The sequence below is a fragment of the Palaemon carinicauda genome, chromosome 23 (assembly GCF_036898095.1).
Source record: "Palaemon carinicauda isolate YSFRI2023 chromosome 23, ASM3689809v2, whole genome shotgun sequence".
Classification (NCBI taxonomy): domain Eukaryota; kingdom Metazoa; phylum Arthropoda; class Malacostraca; order Decapoda; family Palaemonidae; genus Palaemon; species Palaemon carinicauda.
The window spans coordinates 64,104,030-64,113,395 of NC_090747.1; the positions used below are offsets into that span (position 1 = coordinate 64,104,030).

The following is a 9,366-nucleotide window of genomic DNA, read 5'->3' on the forward strand; positions in this document are numbered from 1 at the left end:
TGACTTGGCGCCAACATCATCCTACCTTTCCGTCCGCACCTTGTAATATACTTCCGTGCACATTCAAATAAAGTATCAGTTGATCTTGGTGACGCTTGTCTCACTGTCCTTACAGTACTAGGTATGCAGTTAATTTTAACAGTCTTGCCTTTCCATTATAAGGTTGAATACTGCATAGTATTCTGGAAGTTTTATTCAAGCTGTGACCAGGTTATGGAATGATCTTCCTAGAATAGGTGGAACTTCAGAAACTCAAAAGTCATAATTTCTTAAGTTGAAAAAGTTGATATGTCTCGTTTTATTGTTATATAGACATCTATTTTAACTGTTGCTGATCATAGTATATTTTGTAATTGTTTCTATTATTTCTCATATATAAAGTTTATATCTCTATTTCCTTTCCACACTATGGTACTATCTTTGTCAGATCCCTTTGGCTCATAACATCCTGCTTTTCCAACTTAGATTGTAGCTTTACTAGGAATCAATATTATCTCTAGAAAAGTTTCACATTGTGGTTAAAATACTTAGTGGTGTTAATTCAATAATACAGTTGCAACAATACAGTAGTTGAATTGCATTACAACCTCGTCTTATTTTCAGAAATGCGAGGGATGGTCGGACACGTTGTGAACAGTATGATGACGCACATTGCGCTGCCGGCAATTCTAGAACGTGTGATGCACGACCCAGGATACTGCGGTGGAAACTTTGCTCAGATTAAACACTTGCTCAAAGGTACGTTCTTATTAAACTTTCGTGTTTCAAAGGTCTGTACTTATTAAACTTTTGTGTTTCAAAGGTACGTACTTATTAAACTTTCGTGTTCCAAAGGTACGTACTTATTAAACTTTTGTGTTTCAAAGGTACGTACTTATTAAACTTTCATGTTCCAAAGGTACGTACTTATTAAACTTTTGTGTTCCAAAGGTACGTACTTATTAACTTTCGTGTTTCAAAGGTACATACTTATAGTATTAAACTTTCGTGTTTCAAAGGTACATACTTATTAAACTTACTTATAGTATTAAACTTTCGTGTTTCAAAGGTACATACTTATTAAACTTTCGTGTTTCAAAGGTACGTACTTATAGTATTAAACTTTTGTGTTTCAAAGGTACATACTTATTAAACTTTCGTGTTTCAAAGGTACAGTGAACCCTCGCTACTTCGCGGTTCGACCATCGCGGATTCACCACTTCGCGGATTTTTTCCATAACCCATATATATACAGTAATATATATATATATATATATATATATATATATATATATATATATATATATATATATATATATATATATATATATATATATATATATATATGTATGCATGTATTTATGTATATATGTAGGTATGTATATGTGTATACATATAAATATATATATATATACACACACACACACACACACATATATATATATATATATATATATATATATATATATATATATATATATATATATATATATATATATATATATATATATATACATATATATATATATATATATATATATATATATATATATATATATATATATATATATATATATATATATATATATATATATATACACAGTATAAATATATCTAAAGTAGGAAGATGTGATGTAGTTCTAAGGGAAAAGTATGGGAAATATGTCTGGGTAATAAGCAAAGCTCTACCTCCAGTTTGTTTCTTCATTATGATCAGAGATAAATGTAAACAAAACATTGGTTGCCATTTTTTATCGTGCTTTTTAGCGTGTTTAGGAAATGCATGATATAAAATCACCTTTAATATTTGTGCCTGTTTTAGTTTAGGGTACTGTAGTACATGCATTAAGTGTTCTGTACATTAAAGGGTAGTTTGTTAACAGAACTACGTACAAGGGAAGGTTTTAAAAGTCTGAATATACATGTTGAATAAATAGGTAAATATGGTGTCACTACTTCGCGGATTTTCACCTATCGCGGCCGCGACTGGAACCTATCTACCGCGATAATCGAGGGTTCACTGTACATACTTATTAAACTTACTTATAGTATTAAACTTTCGTGTTTCAAAGGTACATACTTATTAAACTTTCGTGTTTCAAAGGTACGTGTGTATCTCTGAACGTATTTAAGTTGAGTACCTTCTGTATTTCCAATTTCTAATGTTATAGCGTACTTTAACTTCTTACTTCATTTATGCCTTTTAAGTGATTTAGTTTATATAACATACACAATTATTCATATTTTTAAAATCTTTTTTATTTTTCAAGTGCAACACATTTTTACTAATACACATAAATGTACAATATATATGTTTTTACTCAGTTCCATCATATTTATATACAATTTTGTTCTTATACTAATTTTTTTCTTCTTTGAAGTTATGTCACGTACTTAAACTATCCCCTTGTTATTATTGCTACAGTAATTATTATTGTTATTATTTTTATTTCTTACCCTTACCGTTATATTTGCCCCCCGTCTTGCCACAAGGACATAACAACAATTAGAATAGCGCCAACGTATCCCGGTGTGTCGTAAGAGACGACTAAAATGGACGGGACTAGGCCACGGGGAATCCCCTCTTCTGTGTAGTTACTTCCTATTAGATATCAAAGAGGAGCTGGGGGAAGAGTGACTGCTCCCAGCACTCTAGCCTTGGGGTGTCTGAATGTGGTTGGATGTACAGTAGCACGATAGAGAGTAAAAGATGTGAGATTGGAAGCTATGTTTAACTGGGCTCCACAAGGCACTAGAAGAGTTGGAAGACCCAGGCCTACATGGCGTGAAGTAGATGATGAATGGAGAAGTATTGAATTGAAAGCTCTAGATAGAGACGACTGGCGAAATCTAACCAAGGCCCTTTTGAGCCAATAGCCGTAGGAGATGATGATGATGATGATAATTATGAAATCAAGAAACTGAAAACCAATCATAAAATATTTTAATTTAGTACTATTTAAAAAAAAAGGATGTCTATAAATGAATTTTATTCTTATTTCACTGCATTATACCTTGTACGTTTCAGGTATGGTGGAGAGATACGTTTACGAAGAAACGCTCTACTCTGGGGTTGTGAATATGATTGCAGAGGACCAACTGAGATATTTAACGGTGAAACTCGGCCAAGCCGCATCGCCTCTCGTCATATATAGTACAACTTGTGCCATATGCCATAGCGTGTATCATCCGGCAAGCAAAGCAGTTGCTCACTTGTAAGTTCTATGGTGTTACAGAATAATTAACGGCAGTTTGACATAGAATACTGCACTGGAATATTTACCAAATAATTAACCAGTTTAACATAGAATACTGCAATCCTTACTAAATAATTAACCACAGTTTGCCATAGAATACCAAAATTTTTACCAAATAATTAACCAAAGTTTAACATAGAATGCTGAAATCTTTACCAAATAATTAACCAAAGTTCAACATAGAATACTGAAATCCTTGCCAAATAATTAACCAAAGTTCAACATAGAATACTGAAATCCATGCCAAATAATTCACCAAAGTTCACCATAGAATACTGAAATCCTTGCCAAATAACTAACCACAATTTGGCATAGAATACCAAAATCCTTTCCAAATAAACCATAGTTTAATACTATGTATGTGTGATTACACTTATAACAGTATAGAATTTTTCTATGAGAGAATTAAATAAGTACTTTTATAGCAGGTGTATATATATATTTATTTAGGTGTACTGCGGTAGAGTTGCCAAAATGTTATATTTTCTAATTATATGGTTTGCTTAGTAAGTGAATAGTTAAACTTAGCTAGTTGACTATATATCAGTTTTTTGGGCTCAAGCCATGTCGTCCTGATGGAAGGTTCCTTTAGGCAGCTTTCTAAGGGATATTTGGCTACAATGATACTCCCAGAGAATTGACCATAGGTCTCCAGAATTCTAACTCCTGGCGCGAGTATCCTTAAAAATTTTCTTAAGGATATCGTATAATATCAGGAGACGTATTTCTTGATACGACATATGGCAATCTTCACCCCGAATAGAGTTTTCGCTCGGAGGGGGAAGAGTGGCGAAATTGAAGGGGAGCCGCCATTAAGGTTACCCAGTGGATTCCCTTCCCGTACTACTACAGGGTCCAATATGGCTACCCATTCCTTGTTTTGTAGCGAATTGGGCACGGTGTACTCCCGCTCGCTCTTAGTGTTTCGATCGCTATTTACGAGGATTTATCATGCATTCTCCAGCATCTTCTGCCTATGGAAAGTTGAGTAGTTAATCTTTCCTGTCTATAATTTATAGCTCCCTTCTCACAGTTAAATTAGCATAAATTAAATGTGTTTATCGGAGCGTAGCCGGTAACCGGAGGCACCATTTTGGACGCTGTCATTCGCCATATATGCCTTATTTAGTCAGTAGAACGACGTTCCCGGTATTTAGCTTTAATGAATTATAGCTATTTAGGCAAAATTATACTAGTGAAGATAAGATCATGCACGTATATTTCCTCTTCCTTACAATGTGTCGATCGTATACGTTAGTCTCTCGGTGATATAGCGTAGCCGAAATCTCGCCCCACGCTAGGCTAACCTAGCCTACACGTTTTTGTATACTTTCGTACATTATCCTTGTTTACCCTCGCGTATCGTTTTATCAATTCAACAGGAGATAATATATCTCCTAGAATTATATATAATTCGATACTCGTCTCTTTTAGATATTTAAGGGTAAACCCTTCTTCCCTCTGAGTGTCGCCATTAGGCGACAACCCTATCTTGGTCTTGCCATAGAGTAGACACTCCGGCTTGACTAGGCTAGTGTTTTCTGTCCTCCCCCTTGCCGGCGAGTATCCCGGCTTGGTATTACGACAGTAACTCAGAGTATTCAGTCTTTATGCCAACAACTCGGCTGTCGGGGAGTAGTCGCTCCCCTGCTGGCTTACAGTTGCAGGCATAGGAAGCCTAGCTTCCCTAGCCCGCATCCGAAGTGGTTGTACAATGCCGCCACCTTCTCCCTTGCGGTCTTGAAGACAAGTCTTGTTTCGGCAGGTCCTGGGCTGAAGAATCGATATTCTTCTGCCCCCCAGGACGGTGCCGATATTAAAACGATGTTTCTGATTTGTGACTGGAAATGGCCGGCAATCCTGCCGCCTTCTCCCAACACAACACACAAGACCTTTTCCCTACCCCTCTCTGTCCTTTAGCGATAGCCTAGCCATCGCATGTCTTTGGCCGGTGTCCTACATTCTTCCCGCTTGCTGGGTGGGCTGTGGTGCCGGCCGGGCTCCTACATAGGCGGCTTGATAGCCACTCTGACCTTCCCCCTACGGACACAAGGCTTCGGGAAAGGTTGTGCTGGCCATGACGGCTGCCGGCGGGAGACCCTAATGTCTTTGAGTGTTCTTCAGTCCTCTCTTGGACTGCCATCCACATCCCTGGAACTGGCAGTGGCCGGCAACAGATCTTGTGGCTGGGTGGAAGCTAGAAAGATTCATTCCCCCCTTCTATTTGAACCCTCATTCTGGAAGAAGGCAGTAGGGACAGTAGTACCTACACCCTTATTTATTGTACTAAACTATAAGGTAGCCCTTCTCTCCATGCTTTCTCTCTCTCTGTTGGCTAGTGCCGTCAGGTACTAACCTAGCCGGCAACATGCCGGCTGAACTACAGTATATGCTTGTACAGTAGCCAGTATTTCTGTAGTATAGTACATACTGCAGGCAGAAAACTTTAGTATATATTATATAGTAGTTTATATTTTCCAACATATTCTGTGTATCCTTTCACAGTCCATTGTTGAGACCAATTATAATTTGAAGTGAAGTATTCCTTCAATACCCTGATGAACCATAGTCATCAGATCATATAATCTTACCCTACAATATTAATACTCTTTTATGAAAGGGTTAGTGCTAGTATACACTAATTCTAACTCTAGAAGTTAGAACCCTTCCACTCTAGTTTTACCTTAATAAGGAAATTCTAAAATATTAATATTGAGGGAGGTCACAGCAATTGGCTGGACAGGAGGCACAAGTATGTGTCTTTCCTATTTTCTTTCTAGCTTACTATCCTAAGCTATAATGGTTAAGATAATACCAAAATTTTCTTGCATAAAAATACATTAATTTATCAAGTGTGATAAATTACCGCATACTCATTTCAATTTCCTTTCTTTACAGGAGGACCAAAAGCTAAAATGTGAGATGATGTACTGTAACCACAAAAGTAGGAACTTTTGTGGTCACACTATGTGCAGGTCTCATGCCGCCTGCGTAGTGACAACTGAAACCTTGAGGTATTGTGACCCCAAGGACTGTAATGTCTGCTCGGCCTCAGTGACCGAGGGTTTCGGCGACACCAAGTCGGCAGAGTCGAGGGATGCAGGACGGGAAAAGCATCGGAAATGGGTTCGAGGGTTCCAGAAGAACTCTCCTGGACCGTACCTCCCCAATGACATGATGCGAAGCTTGCTGTTCTCAAAGGCAACAGCTGATGCCGTCGTACCCCAGGCACAACCCGGGCCTCCCTGTGTCCAGATCACAGTCGAGGCCGATGTTGGTGAAGCCTTACAAGGCATGGACATCCACCAGGAGGAAAGGATGTCTGAAGTGTCCACAGACACGGAGAAGGATCTCCTTCGAGAAGATCCTGATGAAGAGTCGACTCTACCACCCGGAGGAGATGAGGATCACGACTCGACAGAAGCGGAGGAACCACCTCTGCCCGTGCCGGCAGTCGAGCGGTCACCGTCTACGTCTTCGACCCCTACCTCTCCATTAGACGCGATGTGTCATGCAGTTTTGGCCCACATTACCACGCTGATGGAGAATCTACGTAAGGAGAATATAGACTTGAAAGAAAAGATGACGAGAGAGTTCCGTGAAGCAACTCGGATCGTCACCTCCCGAGGGTCTTACAAGCGACCCAGAGTGAAGGACCTGCCACCCTGCTCCGAGACCAAGCCCTGAAGGTATGCGGAGTACATGCCGATTGGCAAACTCTACATCTCGAAAAAGTTGGGAGCCATCCACCTGGATGACATTGAGTTTTGGCCTAACTTTGCGGCTTACCCGGAGTGTTTCATCCGGCTGAAGAGTGAGCCAGCATCGATAGAAGAGACGGAACCAAAGGAGATCATGGTATTCGACCACGACAAGGCACAGGCTGTCTTGACGAGTAGCCTGAAGAAGGCAGGATACATTAACTCATGAGTTTCTGCACTGAGCAAGAAACACCCTACCTTTCTTGCTCCTTCTTCGAGAGCCTTCCCCTTCACGTCGAAGGCTCTCCCAAGCGTACTCAAAGATGCTGATGCAGGCAAACCATGCCCTACACTAGAGGAGTGTAAGCCTTTGTCTCTGGCATTGCCCACAGATGAGAAGGAATGGAAGGAGGTAGCGAAGCTTGACGCAGACATCGCAGGACAGCAGTTCAGCGAGAACCTACCGAAGCTATCGGACTTTCTCTTGCGAAGGGAGCAAGAGACAAAGGAGAGGCTAGCCGCCTCCCTTTCCCTCCAGAACTGCATGGAGATGTGTGCAGGAAATGCCAGCACCTCAGATATGCATACGGTCCTGGCCAAGATGCACATGGCCACCCTCGTCAAGGACCTGTACGCTTTCGTGAAGGCCAGGAGGGCCTGTAGGGAGTTCGTGTTTACCAATGCAATGGTGAAAGACGAACCCAGGAAGCTGATTACTTCCTGTATCTGGGGTAACGACCTCTTCCCAAAGGAAGTGGTTCAAGAGGTAGTAGAGAAAGCCGCCACAGAGAATAGGAACCTTCTCCAAAAGTGGGGCATCTCCTCGAAGAGGAAGTCTTCCCCGGATGCTGGTCCCCAACCCAAAAGGAAGACAAAGAAGCCTAGACTACCTTCTCGGCCTGTTCAGCAACATCCCACGGTCACCATGACCGCGATGCCCCAAGTGGTCGCTCAGACCACCTTCCAAGTGGTGCCTCAACAGCTGGTAGCCCAGTCACCAGCCTTCAACCTAGGGTTTGAGAGGCACACCACTACCTTTCGCCCGAAAGGAAGAGGATGTCGACGGGGCTCCTCAAGAAACCCCTCACGAGGCAGGGGAGGACACGGTCAGGGTGGCAAACCCTCAGGACCATCTAAGCAATGAGATGCTCCAGGTAGGAGGGAGACTCCACCACTTTCGGGATCGTTGGACATTCGATCCCTGGGCCCACAGCCTAATCAGAAATGGACTAGCATGGAAATGTAACAGATCTCCACCTTCATTTCCGCAGTTCTTCCAACACTCTAACCCCTTACTGGAAGAATATACCTTAGAACTCTTGAACAAGAAGGATATAAGGAAAGCAAAGTCCATCAAATTCCAGGGAAGGCTGTTCTGTGTTCCCAAGAAGGACTCGGACAAACTCAGAGTCATTCTAGACTTGTCGCCACTCAACAAATTCATCGAGAACAACAAGTTCAGGATGTTAACCCTTCAACACATCAGGACCCTGTTACCGAAAGGGGCGTATACAGTCTCAATAGACCTGGCAGATGCTTACTGGCACCTTCCAGTCAGCCGCCCCCTCTCCTCCTACCTAGGATTCAAGTTACAAAAGACAAAGTATGTCTTCAGAGCCATGCTTGTCAGACTAAACATAGCCCCAAGGATCTTCACAAAACTTGCGGACGCAGTCGTACAACAACTACGCTTGCGTTCTGGTAGCAGCATACTTGGACTACTGGCTGGTGTGGGCAGCATCCAAGACTGCTTCTCTGCAAGCATCCAAGAAAGTGATCCAGTTCCTGGAACATCTGGGATTCAAGATCAACTACAAGAAATCTCGTCTTTCTCCAGCTCAGGAGTTTCAATGGCTGGGAATCCATTGGAACTTGAAGTCACACCGCCTCTCCATTCCACCAAAAAGGAGGAGAGAGATCGCGGGTTCTGTCAAGAGACTACTGAAATCCGACAGGATCTCAAGACGCCAACAGGAAAGAGTACTGAGCTCTCTCCAGTTTGCAGCAGTGATAGACCCAGTGCTAAGAGCACAGCTGAAAGATGCGTCAGGAGTCTGGAGAAGATACGCATCAAACGCTCAAAGAGATCTACAGAGACCGGTACCGACCTTACTACGATCACTTCTCAAGCCGTGGTCAAAGGTCAAGAGCCTAACAAGAACCGTTCCCTTACAACCACCTCCCCCATTGGTGACCATCCACACGGATGCCTCGACGGAAGGATGGGGAGGTCACTCCCATCAAGGGAAAGCCCAAGGGACCTGGTCATCCCTGTTCAAGACCTTTCACATCAATATTCTGGAGGCCATGGCAGTCCTCTTGACGTTGAAGAAGCTATCCCCTCACAGATCAGCCCACATCAGGCTGGTCCTGGACAGCGAAGTGATAATGAGATGTCTGAACCGACAAAGCTCGAGATCGCCACACAT

The 9,366-nt window shown here is 41.8% G+C and overlaps 1 protein-coding gene across 1 annotated transcript in view; it reads left to right on the top strand.

Annotated features, from left to right (window-relative positions):
- Positions 1–9,366, top strand: part of Vps8 (vacuolar protein sorting 8) — a 140,397-nt gene that overhangs the window by 112,156 nt on the left and 18,875 nt on the right. Inside the window, exons 21-22 of the mRNA XM_068346988.1 lie at positions 604–738; positions 3,008–3,194. Of these exons, the coding sequence (XP_068203089.1) occupies positions 604–738; positions 3,008–3,194 (322 nt within the window). The remainder of the gene's footprint in view (positions 1–603; positions 739–3,007; positions 3,195–9,366) is intronic.